Raw genomic sequence first — 21,364 nt, 5'->3', positions numbered from 1 at the left:
TTATGTTCTAATTTAGTAATACCACAATATCAAAAAAAGAAAAAGTGCCATTTAAATTTTAGATTATTAAAACAAAATCAAATCAAGTGAAAACATGTTATACATGCAGAAAACATATAAATAACTTTTTAATCTAGTCAAATAGAATGTTTATAATGTATGGCTATATTTGTTCAGGAATTAAAGATTACATATTCAATCAAATCAAGGAAAAAAATCATAAGAATTGCTGAAGCACTGAATTTCAGGGACTGAGCACTGAGTACACAGAATTTTTTTTAATCTTAAGGATACTAAAAGATTCTTGAGCTAGAATTTTTGTGTCATTTCCATTTCCATATTTTGAATACCTCAGAATATCATTAAATAGAAGATGGTGTTATTGCAAAGGACAAAATGACTCTAATGTGCAACTTCACTAACTTCAACAGAGGTACAAGAGGAATAGGTATATGCCCAAAAGACTGTTTTTTGTTAAACAATCTCTTGGTAAATCACGATATTGTTCAATTTTCAGCCTTTAAAAATCCTAAACCAATCCTCAAACGTTAATATCTGTTGTTAGGGCAATAACACTATAGACTGGTTGCACAAAACAAGAACAGAATTCTGATCATTCTAATGTTAGGAATATCTAGGATTTTAGGACACTTTTCTGTTGCACGGTGGAAGACAAAAAAACAGAATAAAACTTCTGGTAGTTTATGTATTTAATACAATCAGACCTATTACTGTTTCAGTACATTTCCTTAACTGTGATCATTTAAACTGCTGGAGTAGTCATCTGGTTAGTGCAACATTAATATAATCTACTCAGAGCTACGGACAGAAACTATTGTCTATCACATTATACAAATAATCCACTCTGCTTCCCTCTGGACAATGAAGCATTTTCAGCAGAGCCACAGCTGTGGCTAACAAGGAACTCGGACCCTCTGCCTTTGTTTACCCAACTGACATTTCATGCTAACAGCTGACTGACCCTATGTCTGAAATGATCCACTTTATTTTGAGGCCTAGGGTTATTACTTCTATTCTTCCACATGACTAATACTTATTTATACTTATTAGGTTTGAAAAGGGTCACATCAAAAAAACAGACCAAGAATAATCTTTGCTTTTATAACCTCTGTGACCCTCACTAAATGAAAAAAATTACTCACATTATTTCTGATCATTTTTGCTCTGTAGAGATCCTATGGCACACACCAAGTTACTTTATACCAATGAATGCAACTACAATATACTTTGGGTGAAAAATGCTGATCCATATTTGTATATCATATTCAAATGCATGGGCCTGAAAAATTAAATTGAGTTCTACAATAAAAGAGAAGCAAAGAGTTGCAAACTATAATATGACCATATAAAATATATATTCTGTGATTTTAAATAAAAATTAACCTGGTTTGGGGATGTCAACACCCACCCTGAAATGTTACCTGTTCCAGTGATATTTTAACTTAAGTCATTGCTAAGAAATAATGAGAAAGATAAAGCAAGATACTTATCAAGAATTTCAAGTGTTATTTTAGAACAGTGGTTCCCAAGCTGTGGTATGCACACCACCAGTGGTACGCAGACAATCTGTGAGTGGTACACGCATAGGCAACAGAAGGCCGGGGCAAGGGGCATGCACAGACACAGACACCCAGCCACAGCCAACTGCAAGCAGCCGGGAACACAGCATGGCCGCATGTGGACCAGCAGGTAAGTGTGTGGGGGAAAGGGGTGTGGGGGAGGGGCAAATCATTGCCTCAGTCAGGGAGGGGGTAGGGCAGAGGCAGGGACTGGGGTGAATAGGGCCCCAGGGCAGGTCATGGGATAGTTGGAGCCCCGGGCAGCTTGTCCAGGGCATTGGGGGGGGGGGGGGGGTCCCACCACTGTGTGCACCCTGAAAGAGGCATGGGGCACATGGCCGCTGGATTTGTGCACAGGGCAGAGGCAGGCTGCCCACTGCGTGCTGGGCTCTACGCCCTGCTGCCATTGCCTTGGAAGCCGCGCATGACACCATGTGCCTCCCACTGCCAGGCAGGCAGGGGACGTGGCACAGCCAGCGTGTAGCAGGCACATGGCATTGCACATAGCTCCCGAGGCAACAGTGGCAGGGTGCAGAGCCCAGCATGCAGCAGACAGCCCACCTCTGTCCCACACACAAATCCAGGGTGCACATACTCCCATGCCTCCCCTGAGGTACGCACAGTGGCAGGAACCCACCTCCCCCCCGTGTCCCTGGAAAGGCCCAGGGCACCCTGAGAAAGGCATGGGCAGCAGAAGGGGCCACACCCTTCTGTGCTGGCTCTGCTGTGGGGCCTGGGTGGGCCGGCCAGAGGGGAGAAAACCCCTGCACACAAATCCGGGGGGTACATGCCCCCCATGTTCCCCCAGGGTGCTCACACCAGCAGGAGCCCCACACACCCCTGGAAAGGCCAAGGCCACCCCAGGAAGGGCCTGGGAAGCAGGAATCCTTCTGTGCCAGCCCTGCTGGGGGGAATGGAGCAGGCAGGCTGGCCCAAGGGGAGAAAGCCCCCGGGGAGCAGTAGGCTGCCCACTGCGTGTTGAGCTCTGCACCCCGCTGCTGTTGCCTTGGGAGCCGTGCATGACACCATGAGCCTCCCATGCACTGGCTGCACTGCATCTCCTGCCTGCCTGGCAGTGGGAGGCACATGGTGTCATGTGTGGCTCCTGAGGCAACGGCAGGGGGGCACAGAGCCCAGAATGCAGTGGGCAATCTACCTCCACCCCACACAGAAATCTTGGGGGGGCATATGCCCCCCATGCCTCTCCCATGGTGTGTGCTGTGGCAGAAGCCCCCCCACCCACCCCCCTCAGGCCCCATTCACCCCAGCCCTTGCTCCACCTCTGTTTTAACACAGTCTGTTATCTATGTGTATGAAAAATTTGCTGGTGGTACTTAAGGCTGTATCATTTTAAATTGGTGGTACACACACTGTCAGGGTTTGGGAACTGCTGTTTTAGAACACACTGGGTGCATTTACAGGTGCAATTAATGCAACAAAATAAACTCTGGCGCCATTTGAGATGGTCAGTTTCTCCTGGGCGCAGCATCTTCACATGTGCGTAGGACCTCAGCAGTTTGAACTGAAGCAAAGGAGCCTTGGGCAGGGAGCAGGCTCAGGCGGTGGGGAGCGGGTCAGCCCTGGGCTCCAGGTGGTGATGGAGGGCAGCGGAAGGGCTGACCCAGGCACAAGAGTGCCCAAAGTGCAGAGCTGTGTGGCTGACTCCCCCGAACCTACTGCCAGCCTGGACTGCTCTGCACAGGCACAAACTGCTGTGGTCCCAGTCACCATCCACACATGGTTTCTGTGTGGTAAATTACTCCGCCTTAAGATAGTAATGTTCCCAAGAGTACTATTTTACAGCAAAGTTAATTAATTTACTGTGCCCTGATGCCTGTGCATGTGCAGACAGTGATGTTTTACTGTGGAGCTAATTAGTCAGCTCCAAGTAAAGCACACATGTAGATGTACCCACTTAATACTAGTCTGCAGTGTAGAAGCATTTATGTCATTTTCAATATATGCTAATGGATTCACAGTGAAACTATCCAAATGTAAGAAAGCAATAATTACACGATAATGAATACTGAAGTTCTGCTTAGGAGCTTTGTGTATACATTGCTCATGGGACATGAAAAGTGGAGGGGCACCCAACTTACTTTTTCAGTAGTAAATCAGTGTCATTATGAAGTATGATTGCTATTCCCAATACATTTCTGCATGTATAATAATCATTTATTTAACTCACTTCATCTGACTTAGCATAATCCAATATCAAGAGAAAGTAAGGAAAGTTTGAATTTCCAAAATATGGGCCCCAGTTCTGCCACTGAATAATTTTAAGACTCCTATGGACTTCCATGGGAGAAAAGGGAAGACTGGATAAAGCCTAATCCTGTATGAATGACTTTGGTGAGGAAAGGCTCGAGTTCTTAATAAATCTTTCAGCTGCTATAGTCCCTTCTCTCAGGATTGGTAATTGCACACCCTTTTCTATGTACTGCAGTCTGCAAAATGAACCTGAAACACAACAACTTGTGTATTCACAGTTTTCTTATTATAAGCAGGGTTGAACTTAAAAAAAAGAACCGTTTAAAATTTAATTTTAAATTAAAATAAATTTGCTGTAATGTATTAATTTATCAACTTGTGTTCTCTTTGCTTTGTATTCTACTGCCTGACTACTTTGTGGCTTTGTGACATTATTTTACAGTGATTATGACAGTGTTGCCTCAAAAAATAACATGATACCATTCTTTCTGCATATATAGCTTTAAAAAACAAAACAAAAAAAAGGCTTACTAAAATATGTGTAAATGTGTCAATTGTGAAATGTCAACTCAGTATATGAAGTAGAGCAATGTACTGATATACTACAAGTTTTAAACTAGTTGATAATGTCTCTATTTTAGATTTCAAATACCTCCATTACATAAAATTAAAAAAAAACCACTTTCATTTGGTAGTTTGCACTTCCTGAGGTGCGTATGTGGAAGATAATACATTGTAGAAAACATGAAATGCATGGATCCTATTTGCGTTTGGCTCTACAGGCAACCCCTGCTTACTGCTCTTTCACTTAGTGCTATTTCACTATAACACTCGTTTTAAATTGATACCCAATTCCACTTAGCGGTCAGCAAGTTTCATTATAATACTCGTGGTTGCTATCTTGGGTCATAAAAAACACTTGCGATCGCCATCTTGGGTCATCAAATGCTTTCGGTTTCACTTAATGCTCGTTTTGCTTAACGCTCGGTTTTTCAGGAACCAGTTAAAGGCACTAAGAGGGGGCTGCCTGTACAGTGATATATTTTTAAATTTTGGTTTATAGTACTCAGAAAACACACTAGATACCATACAATACAAAGATATGAAGATCTTAGACTGAATTCAAAGTGATGAGCAAGGAATACAGACAGAGGTTATAACAGGGAAATTGTGTAGATTAGATGCTCATCCTTCAAAGATCAGCATCTACTTTAACTTTAACAGCACGTACAGGGTGTTTATAAAGTGCTTGAGCAACTTTAATAATTTTGGATATACACATGATAGAAGCACACTTGTAAAGGGCCACTGAAAGCATAATTCATTACGTTTTTAGTATAGTGTAAGCTATGCATAGGGTAAGGATCACAAATGCAATTCATGAAATCACTCAGCAGCAACTGGAAAATGTTTATTACAAGTTGGAAAAATCAGATTGAAAGATGTATCATGAAAGATGGCAGTTATGTTGAAGTCTAGAAATGTGAGCTGTATTGTTAAAACTAAATTAATTATGGTTACAATCACCAATTACAGTTTGCTTCTCTCGTGTGTACATCCAAAGTTATTAAAGTTTAAAATTGCACAAGGACTTTATAAACACGCTATAATTTAACTTTAGATCAGTGGCTCCCACTGCTGCAACCCTTAATCCAGGTCACAACCCCCGCCCCCGCCACCAACTCACTCGTGCCTGGCGGCACCGGCACAGCACACGCCGGGCTGGGATTGTGTGGGGTAGCAGCGGTGAGAGCTGCACAGATCATGCACTGAGAAAGCCCTGCAGGTGGGAGGGGCAGAGAGAGGGGCAGACCCCCCACAACCCTGATTTGGGTTACACCCCAATGTTGGGAGCCACTGCTTTAGATGCTATGGTTAGGTGTATATTCTTGGACTACACTGGCATAGGGTCACAGGAGCTATGGCAATTTATGCCAGATAAGAGTGTAACGTCACAGGGTATATAGTGAAGCTCATGATCAGCTATCTGCAAGATCCATTACCTTCCTCACAAAGCATACTAGGAAAAAAAAAAAGCTTAAATTATTTGCTCTTATTATATAACTCAAAATATGGAGTTTGGTTTGTTGATTTGCCGTCAACTTAAAAACCATCAATTTTTTAATTTCTTTTAATCCTTAGCATGACAGTAAATCTGATTGAAAACAGTACCATGATCTGAAGCTTTTTTCTTTTTAAATATACTGCATATAAGATTAATTCCCAGAAAGGTTCCTTCAAAGCTACACCAACTGTCAAGATCCAGCTGCCAGGAGGGAAAGCTGTGAGTAGATAGTGAATGCCAGACTCGCTTTTTGGACTACACACTGGAGAATTCAACAAATGAACATTCTCAACAAATTAACTGTTTCTTCTGGGATTTCCCTCATCATTTGTCCCCTTATGGGTGACAGTTTACTCATTCTTTAAACCATCTCCAATTACAGCGGATGTCAAGTCCCTACAAAAAGGGAAAACTGCATTGTAAACAATAACAATAAACAAACCAACCAGTTGAATACCTATGTGATGTTGTAGCTCAAATTTTTAAAAGAATAAAAAACACGTTTGTTTGTTTTTTATGGAGAAGTGTTTTTATGGAGACAAATGAAGAAAGTAATTGTGCAAATTAAAGAACAGTAAGCAGCTGCTGGGGCTTGACTACTACATATGGTAAAAACTTGAATATGGCTGACACAAAAACATGGCTCTTACCGAAAGAAAGAAGCTAGAAATTATTTTGAATAAATCGCTTTTACATAGAACTTCCCATACTGGACCAGAACTGAAGCCCACCCTGTTGAGTGTCTTATCTGACGGTGGCCAGCACCAAGTATGTCAGAGGGAAGTGTAAGGAACAACATGGCAGGCAGATGTAGGATAATCTGTTCCTCCACATTAAGAGGTGGAAATGCAACACAGTTCATAGGATCATAGGAAAGAAAAGCTAGAAGGGACCTCGTAAAGCCATCTAGTCCAGCCATCTGTTCAGAACAGAATCATCCCTGACTAAACCATCCCAGTCAAATGTCTGTCTAACCTGCTCCTGAAAGTTTCCAGAGATGGAGATTCTACAACCTAAGTAGCCTGTTCCAATGCTTAACCACCCTCATAGTAAGAGGGTGCATTTAGGGCAAAGAAATAAACCCTGCACCAAAGTTTATTTCTCCCAGGTATAGTGTTTACATATGCACATTTAGCTGGGGTGGAGCAGCTTCTGTCTACCAGACAGCCTGGGTGGTCAGCCACAGGCTTCAGGTGTTGGGCGGTGGAGAGGCTGGATGGGGCACGAGGGTGCTACAATGTAGGGGCTGCCTGCTGGCTAGCCCCACACTGTAGCACACTTGTACCCCAGCTAGCCACAGTCACAGTCCACACATTTGTTACGCTGGCATAAAATATTCTGCTGTATTATAGTACTTGTCCCAAACAATACTATACTATGATGGAGTTAATTTACTGCCCTAATATGGGCCCATGTGTAGATGGTGACGCTTTACTACAGAGCTAATTAGTCAACTGCAATAAAGCACAGATATAGATGCACCCAGAGAGTTGCAACACAGTAATCTCCCCTGGATTTTATTTGGGGCATCTACATGTGTGCTTCACTGTAGTTGACTAATTAGCTCCACAGTAAAACGTCAACGTCTACAGGTGTGGCACTATTAGGCCACAGTAAACTAATTAACTCCACCACTGGATAGTACCCTGCAACACAACTACTATCCTATGGCAGAATTACTTACTCCACCACAGTGCACACACAGACGGTGACTTAAGCTGGCTGGGGCACAAGGGTGCTACAGTGAGAGGACTGCCTGCTGGCTAGCCCCTCACTGTAGCCCTCTCATGCCCCAGCCAGTCCCTCTGCAGCATGCTGAGCCGAGGTACAACAGCTCCAGTCTGGCAGGTTGAACCCCTGGGCTTCCTGCCAGCTGTGGCTGTGCCACCACCGCTCAATGGGCTGTGGTCCCAGGTGCACATGTAAACACTGCACTTGGGAGCAATAAATTCCAGTGCGAACTGCACCAGAGTTTGTTGCTGCATGCTAACAGCATGTATAGGTGCACCCACTCTTTCCTAAATTTACTCCATAGTAAATTTACTCCATAGTAGGTGCATCTACACATGCATTTGATCTGGCTCCCCTAGGTGCTAGCCCAGAGGCTGGCAGGGAGCACCAGGCCAGGAGACAACTGTCCCCTGGCCAGGGTGGGGCATTATGCTTGCCCCCAGGAGTTGCCTGCTACCCTGGTTCCCCAATCAGGAGCAGGGGACTTGGCAGCTCCTGGGCTTGGCTCCCCAATCAGGGGCAGGGGAGCCCACCTCCCACCAGATATACTACTGGGCTTAGGGTTCCTATGCCCAGACAACTCAGGGCTCTGTCTTACAAGGCAAAGACTCCTGGGGGCGGAGGGCCATATTAGCACTGGGTCTGATGCCCTGCTTCCCCATCCCCCCACCCCAGTTATGCTGCTGCTCCATAGTAACTGGTGGCTGTATCCATACTTTTAGTCTTCTTAAGCCCAATAGTTACAGATATTCTTAAATCCTAAAACTTGAGGTTCCTTCTCAAATTTGTGAATGTGAACTACTATAATTCTATATATCCTTATTATCCTTATTATCCAATGTCCTTTTTTAATATTGTTATGTTTGGGATCTCAAAGTCATCCTATGGCAATGGGTTTCATAGTTTAGTAACTTTTATATGCAAAAGTCTTTTCTTTTATCAATTCTAAATTTGTCACCCATCAGTTTTATTGAATTTTTCCTTAGATTTTGAGATGGGACAAATGGAAATTCCCAATAATTGTGCCTTATTTTACGTCATTTTATCATCTCCCTTTAATTCACTCTTTTCTGGATAAACAATCCCAATCTCTTCATATAAGAATTTTTCAGTAACCCTCATAAGTTTTCGGATTCTTCTCTGAAATATTTTCTGAATTACTCTCTCTCCTATGCAACCTGATTGACTTCAACTTTACCCTGAGAAGAGGTTCTGCTCGAGTATTCACAGTAATGCTCAGGTGCCTTTCCTGAGTTCATACAATACATTTTTAATACCACAAGGTGCACACAGATTTCTATTTTTCCCCTCCTATGTACACTAATTTGCAATAACTAACCTCAGGCTTCATTTCTCATCACCTAACCATTTTTTTTACCCAGTCACCTAGCATGGTTAAGTCCCTCTGAAGTTCCCACAGTCCTCTCTGAACTAGACCAATCCAAACAGCAAAATTTACCAATGACACAAAAAGTTCCCTCATGTCTATATGCCAAACAATATCCACCTTTCTTTCAAGATTACCCCTTTCATAAATGTTTTAGATTCTCTTCTGGTGCAATCTGATGAAGTCCATTGACTTCAATGAGAATTCTGAGCAAAGACTGTATTTGCTAAACCAGAAAACATCAGAAGCAAAGTCAAATGGTACAGTAGGTGTGGATGCCCAATAAACTCAGTTTATTTTATTTATAGATCTTTCTGAATCTTGTCTCTCTGCTGTGCCAAAAGATCATATTGTATATACAAGTCCAGTTAAAGGATCCAGTGGATAAGTGCAGCCATAAATACGCTCAATTATGCCCTATTTTTCTCCAAAATACAATGTGAGAATGGAGCAGACAATATAGAAAAAAATGTATATTTACTAGTATCATGCTGCAGCTATGCCTTTTGCTGTTCTGCTGTTCCTGTTTTCAGAGCCAGTTAGAATTGCAGTATGAATGAATGACTTAGGTTTGCTACGATCAAGTGATATAACAGACAATCCTGACACTAACATTCTCTGTCCAATGAGGAAAAAAGTTTTTTTTGAAAGTGAAAGTAAAGAAGTTTTTTCCTGGAAAGCATAGCATCTGCCTCCAATATAGAGATCTCCATGCCTTAGAAAGAGAGAGGGAGAGGGAGGGGAAGGGAGAGGCAAGCAGAGAGAAAGAGACAGTATTTGAGATCCCAGCTATCTAAACATAACAGTATTACAGTCCAAAGTTGCACTCATATGCACCCAGCCTCCATAAATCAGGCTTTTGTAGAGAAACAGGATCAAATGTACATTCATCCCTTATCTGCCCTTTCAAGCTTTGCCATAACACTGCTTCAGAGGAGATCTTCCTGCCGCTGACACAAAGTCAAATACTCAGGGGATTATAACCGTGGGTCCAAATTTGTTTTATGAGGCTTTGGCAAGCAGTCCCATGTGAAGGCCCAGCAGTGATATGGGCTGTGCAATGGCACCTTTTTGGAATGGCTACCTTCTAAAGGAAAGTGATCACCACCCCAGCATTCATTATAATCATCATCATCATCTATGATCATTATTACTATTACTAGTAACACTGTCCTTCTGTCATTAGTGTTATCATAACCAACACAATCATTATTATATTATAATTTCATTGTCATTATTATTACTATTATGACTATTACCATTATTGTTACTATTACTATTATCATTGTCATTTTTTCTATTATTTTTGCTATTCCTATTATTGTCATCATTGTGACTGAAGAAGCCAACCCTCAACACGCCTTGGGCAGTGCAGAGGCTTGGGAAAGGTGCAGGTTTCCTGGCAGTAGACATCCCAGGAGAGAAGCCCTTGTATGGAAGAGTAAATCTGGGGAGGGGAATAGAGGATCCAAACCCACCCACTCATCCCTGCCCTCTCCCTCCGAAAAGTTTCCCTCCAACTCCCAGGGTCCTTGGAGAGCACCAGAGATCTGCACAGCTTCCTCCCAAAACGCATCCCTCCCCACTGCCCAATTCCAGAGTGGGAGGAGGTTGTCTGTGTGCATGCATGTATGTGTATGTCCATATATGTGTGTATGCTGCGTGTCTGTGTGCATGCATGCTTGTATATGCATGTGTGTGTTATGTATGCTGTGTGTATGCGTGCCCGCATGTGTGTATGCTGTATGTATGTGTGTGCCTGCAAGCATGTGTCTGCATGTGTGCATATGCTGTGTGTATGTGTGCGCTTGCATGTGTGCCTGTGTGTGTATGTGTCTGTCCCGCCGGCCGGCCTCGGCCCCGGCCCCTCAAGCCCGGTGCTTGCCTTGAGATAGTCATTCTCGGAGCGCAGCTCCTCGATCTCCCGCAGCAGGTCGTCCTCGTCTGCCAGGCGCGGCTGCGGCGGCAGCGGCGGGGGCAGCGCGGCGGGCGGCGCGGGGGTTCTGCCGGGCGCCGCTCGACCCGCGCCCGCCTCGGTGCCCCCCGGGCTGCAGGGCGCGGTGGCGAGCGGCGCGGCGACCCCTCGGCCGGCGGCGGGCGGCTGCTCGCGGTCGCTGGAGCCCGTGGCCGACTCGGTGTCGCTGCTGGCGGCCGGGGCCAGGCGCGGCTCATCCGACAGCGGCTCGGACGGGCAGTCGGACAGGTCGGAGCTGCTGTCCGTGTGGCTCAGGCGCGCCGGCCCGGGCCCCGCCGCCTGCCGCCCGCCGCCGCCGGGGAAGGGCGCGGACGCTGCCGGCAGCACCAGGCTCCCCGGGGCGCCGCATCGCTTCGCCTTCCTGCCCTTGGCCGCCGGGCCCGGCTCTGCCCCGACCTGCCGGGGCCCGGCCTTGCCCGGGCCGCCCTTCTTGCAGCAGAGCGCCGCCTTGGCGCTGCCCGCCCGGCCCGGCGCGGCCCCGGCCCCGGCCCCGGCGCCCGCAGCCGAGGGGCCGCCGCGCCGGGAGAGGCGGGCGTGCGCGGGCGGCGGCGGCGGGGGCTGGGGCCGGCCGGGCAGGCTGGGCGACTTGGGGGGCGCGGGCGGCGGCTTGGCGGAGCCCGCGCGGCCGTGCAGGTCCTTGAGGAAGGGTCTGGCCGGGGAGGGCGCGCGGTTCAGCCGCTTCTTCTCGGCGTGCGGCGGCGGCGGCGGCGCCTGGAGGCTGTCGCCGGGGCCGGTGCCGTTCAGCGCCTCCATGGTGCGGGCGGCCACGGGAGGCTGCGGGGCGCCCGGCCCCGCGCAGCAGCCGCCCGCCTCCCGCGCCTGCTCATCCCTTCTGCTTCGCCCCGGCCGCAGCCCGCCTCACACTTGTCTCCGCCGAGCCCGCTGCCTGCCCCCCACCCGCCACCACCTCCTCCTCCTCCTCCTCCCCCCCTCGCTGCTGTTCTTTAGTGCCAGCCCCTCCCCGCCCGGGGCTCGGCGCGGCAAGTGTGGCAGCGCGGGCAGCGCCTCCCTCCGCCTGGCAGCGCTGCTCCCGGAGCCGCCAGCATCCTTCAGCGCCCCGGCCCTTCCCCAGCCCCCGCCCCGCCGCTCCCGGCCGAGGCAGTGCCATTGCCGCTGCCTCTGTCTCTCCAGCCCTGCGCGCATGATCCTCCCCTCCTGTCAGCCCGCCAAGCCACTTTATCCCGGTCTGCCTGATGGGGAAGTGGGGCTACAAGGGGGCTCCGGAAGGCACGAAGGCCAGCACCCCTGCCTGAGGCAGCATCAGCCGCCTCTAAACCATCCCTCATTGAAACACCGTGTAGGACCCTCAACAAGCCTCATCTAAACTCCACGTCAGACTTGCCCTGAGCCCTGACCCAAGGCAGACACAGCCTCTTCACCTGCCACAGGGAAAGCAGGCAGTTTCGGGCAGAGGTCCAAACCCCCCTCCAACCTCCACTTGTAGGACTGCAGGGTAGCGGCGAGGGACCCGAACCTTGTCATAGCAGCACCTTTCCCAAGGCCCGTGCACCAAGCAAAACGCCTTCGCGTGCTGTGCTCTGGTATGTGTGCCAGGGGTTGCCTGAGCCTCAGCTATAGCACATGATGATATACCTGGTTCAGTATGGTGGAGCTTATGCTTCTGTTCGCTGTTGTTGTCACAATTAGATTATAGGGACACCTGTCCCACTTACTTCCCATAACACCACCCCTGCCCCATCAGGGGAATTTAAATGTCTCAGCCCTTGGGTGTGTGGGAGCAGATGCTATTTTTAAAGCCAGTTACTTTAACAGAATAACTCCCATCCCGCCACCTTGCTTTTTCACCACAACTTGGCAAGCAGCACCAGAGCAGTCTGGTCCCTGCGTTATTCTTGCTGAAGGTGCCAGTTCCCCCAGAGGCAGGTCAGAGGATCCAGAGGAGAAGCAGTTACCTGCCTGTGCCCTGAAATCAAAGAAAGGCAGGGACCGCTGACTCTAGTGCCCCTTGGGGACAGTTGTAGAAAACCCGGGTAGTTCAATTGGGAAAAAAATCTTCCTAGCACTGGAAAGGAAGTAGGGGTCAACAACGGGAACGAGCGGCATGGTTGAGAGCAGTGGCTCTCAGACTTTTGAGACTTGAGCACCCCTCATTGGACTCAAGCTCCCACCCCCATAAGTTGTGAACCAAGTGGCACCCAATTTCAAATTTACACTGCTTACCTCCTAGCAGAAGGACTGGGCAGTAGGGGTCCACAGCATTTAAGTAGGGACAAGCCTGAGCCTGTCTTTATCTTAGCTCATCTTCTTCACACCTCATACCTCACCATACTCCTCAAAGGAGCTGGCAGCACCCTAGGTCATGCCCAGGTGAGAATCACTTGTCTAGAGGCTAGAGCCCAGCAATGAAAGTCTGGAGATTTCTGGCTCTTCCACAGGCTCACTGCACCATGTAGGCAAGTCATGGTAGGTCAATATCCTCTGTCAAGAGATAATAAATCCATTCTTAGTTCACAAAGATGTCCTGAGATTCATGTATTCAGCTCTGAATAGAAGCTAGGGATTTTCAAAGGGCACACAAGGAAGTTTTCACCCATCTGTCAAGTCAGTGGAGAAAGGTACCCAAGTCACTGGAAACTGGTGGCCAACACTCAGAGGTGCCTACAAAAATCCCATTCCCATTCTCCCATTATTAGAAGAGCAAGGTACAACCAGGAATGGTGGGAGCTACCCTGGGACTACTAAACAAAAGGAAGCCAGATTCCCACTATTGCTTAGCTCACACTGGTGCTGTTTGTGAGGAAAAGTGTAACATCTGACTCTGGCTGATGGGTTCAAGGGTCATGCTAGGACTTGAATTAATACCCATACCAGATGCTGCAGTGCAGTAGCAGAGAGCTGATACTTAGTGGATCAAACCATTAAAGAAATAAAGGTTATTTATATTTTTACAGCCCCCCTCTCCACCTCCCAGCTCTTTTATTTATTTGTGGGCTAACTTCTGGGAAAAGTGTCCTTTTCCAGTAAGATGTTTTAATAGGCATGTTTTAATATTTGCAAGTCATTGTCAAGTAATCACTGCCTTCCCCTACACAGGCATTGTTCCCTTAGTAGGTAATATATACTTAGAAATTGCTGAGTAAAATTGTAATTATGAAAAAACATATAGAAGAGAATTGTAATTATGAAAAACGTATAGAAGAGAATTGTATTATATGCAACAGAACTGGTCTCTGAAGTGATTTGCAGGCATCCATCACTGCAGCAAATCCCCAGAATGGTAACTTGCATGTGTTTTGCATGATGAATGGAGACTAGCAGTTTAAATTACCACCAGTCCACCGGAAGTTAGTTGTACTTTTTCTTCAGGACAGCTTTTGCTGTTTCTCTCCTGCCTAAATCTAGAGGGGGAAATGAGGTCTCACCTCAGAGAAAGCCTGATTTAGAGGCCTGAGGAAATAAGGTCAAGTCCAAGGGCATGCTTATAGCTTTTGCTGTTAGGGTCAGATGACACCCTTTGAAATGAACAGGAGCCTTTCCATTGATTTCAAGGAGACAGTATACCAGCTTTGCAATAGGAAGTAGAAAACTATATTTTACCTCAGAAATTGAGCCCATTTTTTTGCCTGCAGTTTCTTCAGCTGGGGACACAAGAGGCAACTTCTGCTTTCTCCCATATGCGCTCCTTCTAGGTTATATGTCAAGGCATCTTTGAGCAACGTGGGAAAGCTTGCACTTGCTACTGCCTGTCTCTTCGTGTCCTGTACAAAAAGAGAAAACTGTTCTCCAGAGAGGTCAAGCCAGCTCATTTCTGAAGCATTAAAATTAATGCAGAATATTCTGGAGGGAAAATAGATTTAAGCTATGTCTTTTATTTGAGGACACAGGATCCTGAATCAATGTTTATTAACCACACAGAATAGCCTCCATGTCAGCAGGAGCAATATAATGTGACTTCTTAACTTATATTGCCAAAAGATTTTATAACAGTATTTTACTATCATGGATTTTGGAGCATGTCATTATCTATATGTCAGTCTCTTCTAGCAGGCACTCATACTGTAGCTACTTTGTTAATGCAAGTATTGAGTAGCGGACAGCTTCAGTCACACACACACACACACACACACACACACACCCCCTTGCTTTTTCAAAGATTTTAGGTGAAATAGCATCTATGGCACTAGCTCATCCCAAGAAATATCAATTATGATGGAAATTACTGCAAATCATAACTCTGCTCATAACTCCTCTCTCAGAGGGTTTAATTTGCCACATATATTTTGGTGCACTACGCAGATACTTTTGTTACAATTTTTAGGACAGAATGGAGTTCCATGATACCTCTCTCCATGTTTATTCCCCCTCTGGTTAATGCATGTTTTTTTAACAAAAGTGGAGCTTCTGTGTACTAATTTAATACTGTTTTTTTATCTGAGTGGCTTTTTTTTAATAATTAAATATTAATTTAATTATTTAATGTAATTAAGTGATGTAAGGGAAAAGAAGGAAAATGGCTCCAGTTAAACAGCTTGTCTGGAAATACTTGGTTATTAAGAGATAATGCCAGGAGAGAAAAGACCTTTGTAAGGCAGATCAAAAGAAGCATGGCAGGTTTAAAAAGGAAAATCCTCTAAGGAGAGGGAACAGTTGTTTGGGGGGGAACCCAAAACTGCAATAACAAGGACTTGCTGGGAGTGCTGAAATAAATTAGATTAATTTAGGTTACCATCAAGGGTAATATGAAGGTAATATAGATGTGGGTATAGATTATTTCTTGCTTCAAAATCCTTTGTTTCTAGTACCAAAATAAATACTTTGAAAGAAGTACTTTAAGAAGGCTGTTTTGCCACTGAATATGATTGGTTTCAGATTTTTAATGGGTGTCTGTCTGAATACCACTGGAACTGCTAAGTAAGTACACCTGGTACACAGAGTACTAGGAGCTGATCCAAGGGTGAGAAAGCTGCAAAACAAGTAAAAGCATAAGACTAACTTCTACGGGTTGTGCTCAGCGAGACCAGGAAATGGAAAGAGCTAGCCATGCATCCGTGACATCTCTCGAGTCATGCAAGGATAAAATTTAGGCAAGCTGCACCTCTCTTTACAGACAACAGCAGTTCAACTGTGTGTCATAAAACAAGAGATTTACATCACTATTCAAACAATATAATGAAGGAACAACCCCCCCCCCCACTAACAGACTGAGGGTCTGAGTCTCTTACATTAAGACAGAGGGTGCTGGCAGTGGGAAGGCCTTAAATACACAGGAAATACGATATCAGTAATTTGTACTGGGCACCTGCCTAGCTGCACACAGTTGGCAGATTTTTGTGGTATGTGCCTGGCTCTAATATTTGGGCCTTACTCCTTTCTTCCCTAAATTAATGTAAAGCCCACTTTAACGTCTTTTGAAGATTGGTGCAAATTGGCCTTAGTGTGAAAATGAGAGTAAGTCCTGACACTGGGGCTAGGCGCACACATCAAAAATCTGTCCCTGTGCATTCAGCTAGGCAGATGCCCAATAAAGATTACTGATATCATGTTTCTTGTTTATTTATATCAAACAATTTTTATTTGAAACCTGCTATTCGTGTACACAGTGAGCCTGTGTAGCTATATGTTCATATAAGGATGACCTTAATTGGCCTCTATCTTTTCCTGTTTATGTCCAATTGTTTTCCTTCATCTTAAATTAGTTTATAAAATTTTGGCACTGATGCTTTTTTTTTTTTTTTACTATATGCTTGCACAATGGGGCTTCTGGGTGGATCTGCAATACAAATAAACAATCATAACAGCTTTACAATGAATGTCTTTTGGTTGTGCTGGTGCCTTGAGCATTTTAATTTATTTAGACATTTAAGTACATGGGTTTTACATGCACAAGGAATCATAAAAAGTGAATTTTAAACCTGACTATTCTATCTTTTCCAGCATAGGGCACTGTGCAGTGAAAGGGTACCCTTAACCTTTCTCTGGAGTCCTGACACAGGAGCTTACAGTTATTTTATATGAATGTGACAAAACAACCTCAATGTAATCTCCACTTTGCTCCTGCCAAGACAGCATACAGGATCTGAGGCCAAAACTATTTTATTCTCCTATTCTGCCATGACACAAGAAAGTAAGGCTCAGAATTAAGTAAGCAGCACTAGTATTTATAATATTAAAACAAAATAATAAATGTATGCATGCATGTGTGCATGTGTATGTGCACACACATGTACAGATTTGTGCGTATGAATGAAAATAGTGCATATTTGGCTGCTTTCACCATCACTCACCCTTTTTTGTGGTTGTTCCATCTCCTGAACTGTAAAGTTATTGTGGCACATGCCACTTCTACCATTGCACAAAAGAATCTCAATTCCAGTCAGGGCATCCAGCTGTTACCATAACAGAAATACAATATTAGAGGCGTAAACTCAGAGAGGAAATGTTTAGCATTTTCTAATCAAATCTCATCCAATTTTTCTACCTCCTCCCCATATTTTTCCTGACATTTTATGCCTCCCTCCTGATTACAGAAATTATATTTAGATTATGACTTCTTGATAGGATCTTCTTCAGAGATGGGCAAAAGGCAGATCTGGCAGGTGGCCAGACTCCTTTTCCCAGCAGCCCCTGCTGCTGGGAAATCATTGCTGTGGCTGGTTTCCATGGAGACCCCAGTAGTGGCACCAGCGTGACAGCGCAGGGCTGGAGTTTCGATGGAGACCAGCCCCAGCAGTGCTGGCTGGGTACGTGACTGGGCGGGGAGCTGCTCCAGAGCCTGGGTTGGGATCTTGCAGTGCTGACAGCGTGGTCTGGAGCTAGGCAGAGCTGTGATCCGCTGCCTGCACACCCCTGCCTGAGGCGTGTGGGCAGTGGATCACAGCTCTGTCCTGACTCCACAGCTACCAGCACAGCTGGGGCCAGTCTCCATGGAAACCCTGGTCCCACACTGTCATGGCACCACCGCTTCTGGGGTCTCCATGGAAACTGGCTACAGCGATGTGGGTGGCTGGGAAATGGAGTCCTCTGTGGCCCTGATCCGGCCACAGACTGGACTTTGTCTGCCCCTGTTCTAGAACTAGATGATCTAGAATTTTGTATTAGTGTCTATTAGGGTGGCCACTGAAGCATCTCCAGAATACAGGCCCCTTGGCAAGAGGCAGGCCCCCACAGCCAATCAGTGGTGAGGGGCAGGGCCACTTCCTCCTCTGCCAATCAGCAGTGGGAGGTGGAGCCATTGGGTCCATTGGTCAATCAGCAGCAAGGGGTAGGGCAACGACCTCCCTCTGTCCCTCCCTGGCAGGCGTGGAGCCCTACCTCTAGACATAGCCAATCAAATCAAGAGGACAAATGATTGACATGTATTTCGACCAATGAACTGAAAAACGGGACTTTATGCTGTCTGGTCCTCCTTCAGAAATGGACAGGGGGACAAAGGGTTTAAGAACAGGATGGTCTGGTATAAAATAGGAATAATGGCCACTCTATTGTTTATACAATAGAAAAGGTGTAGCTCCTTAACAGCAGCCCAGGCTATAACATACAGTTGGCAGGTACTACTACTACTATCAAGTCACCCAGCCAGGGAACATAAAGTCCTAAGGGCTAGATTCAATAAAGCAGAGGTTGACAACATTTTTGCAACTACAAGCTGCTGCTTATAACCAGGGATCCATGGAAAAATGGAAAAAAACACTGGATTTTCCCTTTACCCAAGAAAAATGTGGATTTTTCATTTTAACAGAGAAACATGCAGATTTTGCTCTTTTGCAAGGAGCTCTCTGCAGGCTGGCAGAGTTCCAGCCTGCAAAGGACTGGAGGGAGGTTGGTTAGGCAGAGAGTACCATGAACATGTACATGGCAGCCAGGAGAACAGGTCCTGTAGGAAAGTCTGGTGGGGGTGGGAGGGGTTGAGGCCCCCATAGGAAGGAGGGAGGGAGTTGGGCATGGCAGGGCTAGGGCTGGGGCTTCTGCCCAGCCGGGCAGTGATGAATGGGACTTGGGGCCCAGGGCTGCAGTGCACAGCCATGGGGCCCCAGCAGGGAGCAGGACAGGGCCATGGGCAGCTCATCCGGGGGGCGGGGGGAGGAGGGATGGTTCCCCGCCACTGCACGCACTCCCAAGCAGGTAGGGGGGTACCCGTGCACCCCAGATCTGTGCATGGGTCAGGTGCAGGCTGCCTGCTGTGGGCTTAGGCTCCTCACCCTGCTGCCCTCTCCCTGGGGGCTCCTCTCCCTGGGTCCTCCCTGGGCAGAACCTGGCATGACAGAGCAGAGTGAAGCCAGATGGGGAAGCTTGTTGCTGCTGCAAGCTCTGCGCTGCCCTGGCAACATGGCCCCTGCCCACCCCGCAGCAGTGCGGGTGGCAGCCTAGGATTGTACCCCTTGCTGCTGTGGGGTGGGCAGGGCACACATTGCCAGACCAGCACAGAATTTGCAGCAGCAAGAAGCTTCCTCTCCCAGCCCCATTTGGCCCTGCCATGCCAGGTCTTGCCTGCCGAGCTGCAGAGGCCCCAGGGGAGGGCAGCAGGGCAGGGAGCCCGAGCCTGCAACAGGCAGCCTGTGCCCACCTTCACCCTGCACACAGATCTAGGGGCCACAGGTCCCCTCTGCCCTTCTGGGTGTGCGTGAAGTGGTGGGGAGCTAGTCTCACGTGCCTGAGCCCACAGTGGGCAGCTCACTCCCACCCCCACCATGGGCTCCACTCTGGCCGTGCCACCCGTGAGGGAGGGAGAACCAGGCTCCCCACTCGGGCCACAGGAGCCACCACTTCCTGTGGGTGGCAGCCAGGGCTTGGGCACTGTTGCAGGGGGCTACAGACCTGAGTCCCTGGCCCCTTAGCCTTGGCAGCTGGGAGCCATCTCCAGCAAGGCTGGGGTGGGCAGGGGGCTGTCGGGAAGTGAGGGGCATTGGCAGGGCCCAGGGAGCTCTAGGTTAGGTGTAAAGAGCACCAGCTGGGCTAGGGGTCTGTGGCTTTGGAGTGTATGGCCTAGACCTGCATCCTGGTGAGTTAAGGGGAGGGGGAGCTCTGAGTTTCCATAATAAAAAACCCAAAATCAAATACCAAAATGTATAAGTACTTAAAAATGTATTTGACTATAAACACTACTGTTTTACTTGTGATTGAGGCACTGGTAGGCTTCCAAATTGATTCAAATTTATAAATATATCAATTAAACATTGTGTTCAAGTGATACTTATGTATATATTAGTGGGGTGTGTGTGTGTATATTTATATTTATACATACAGACAGACAGACACACACACCCCACTAATATATACATATTAGTGGTATTTAATTTTAATCATAGATTTGGGGGTTTTATCACAGAATTTGCAATTTTTTATCAGGGAAAACCAGGATCCCTGCATATGACCCAGCCCCTCATGCAGGCTGTACTCCTGGCAATCAGCAGGTGTGGTGAGGGTAATAGGTACGTGGTAGGACCGTGGGAATGCCTCCTTTGTTGCAGTAGATGCTTGAACCCTGAAGGTGAGCCTCTGTTGCTATGGCTGGAGTGTGCTGCCTAGTTCACACCCAAACCCCACTAGGATCCAGTCCTTAGACAAGATTGCCTAGTTTCTGAATCCTGGTGGGGATTTAGAGCAAGTCAGATGCTGAGCTGGTCAGACTTATCAAGACAGAAACACTTCAGGGCATACACAGAAGTCAGTTTGAGGTGCTTGGGGAACTTTAAAAGTAAAAAAAGTAAGGTGCCTATGGAATTTGAGTGCCTCCATGTTTAGGGAGTAGGGGTTTCCAGGCCTGCATTGTGCTTATATCCCACTTTAGTTGCCTAAACTTTTTTTGGGTCTGACCCTAATCTCTGCTAAGGCTCAGAGCCACCCTACCTGGCAAAATAACTATTTTATAAACAGATACCTGTAAATGTAAAATAGAAGGAGAAAACATCTATACTGTACTGCATGTAATCAAGCTCCAGCTCTACTACAAATATTAAGCAGTATGGAGGGAAATGCACACACACTCAGATACTGGGAAGCAGAAACCACACTGCTTGGAATTGCTGAATGATAAAAACACATGCAGATTCTAAAATTAATGCATTCTAACATCACCTCCCCCTAAACCCATGATCCCAATAAACACCCAGATGCACACTTTGAAATGTCATCCCTGACTACTGCAGTTATTTTTGGGTACCTAAAATCTTGGTACTTAGGCAAATAAACTGAGTCCTTCCATGACATTTGACCATGTCAGGGTTCCAATTTTCTAGCTGCCTAAACTTCAGAGAAATATCCTCATGTGGTCCAGCAAATTGCTGTTTGACCAGATCTTTACCATCTCATCTAATTACCTCTTAAAGGCTATGAGTGTAGCTCAAGTCACTTGCAACATTGTTGGCCTGTGTTAAAAGGATGTAAGCCTTTCATAGCTGTGAATATTTTTGTTTGTAGGTTTGAGGGCTGCCAGTGTTTTTACACTGTCATTACAT

General features: G+C 46.5%; 1 protein-coding gene across 12 annotated transcripts in view; it reads right to left on the bottom strand.

Annotated features, from left to right (window-relative positions):
* The window catches only part of MTCL1 (microtubule crosslinking factor 1), a 189,361-nt gene extending 174,679 nt beyond the window's left edge, over positions 1 to 14,682 (bottom strand). For 8 of the 12 annotated variants that reach the window (XM_059724237.1, XM_059724239.1, XM_059724241.1 and 5 more), the window contains exon 1: positions 10,860 to 11,781. In XM_059724237.1, the coding sequence (XP_059580220.1) occupies positions 10,860 to 11,702 (843 nt within the window). In that variant the 5' untranslated portion in view covers positions 11,703 to 11,781. Of the gene's footprint in view, positions 1 to 10,859; positions 11,784 to 13,130; positions 13,389 to 14,507 lie in introns of those variants that run through there. The other 4 variants (XM_059724242.1, XM_019490563.2, XM_019490564.2 and 1 more) reach the window with 2 other exon arrangements.
* Positions 14,683 to 21,364: the final 6,682 nt, after the last annotated feature.

This window comes from Alligator mississippiensis, chromosome 3, assembly GCF_030867095.1.
Source record: "Alligator mississippiensis isolate rAllMis1 chromosome 3, rAllMis1, whole genome shotgun sequence".
NCBI classification, from domain to species: domain Eukaryota; kingdom Metazoa; phylum Chordata; order Crocodylia; family Alligatoridae; genus Alligator; species Alligator mississippiensis.
This window is presented reverse-complemented; position numbering and strand designations above follow the sequence as displayed.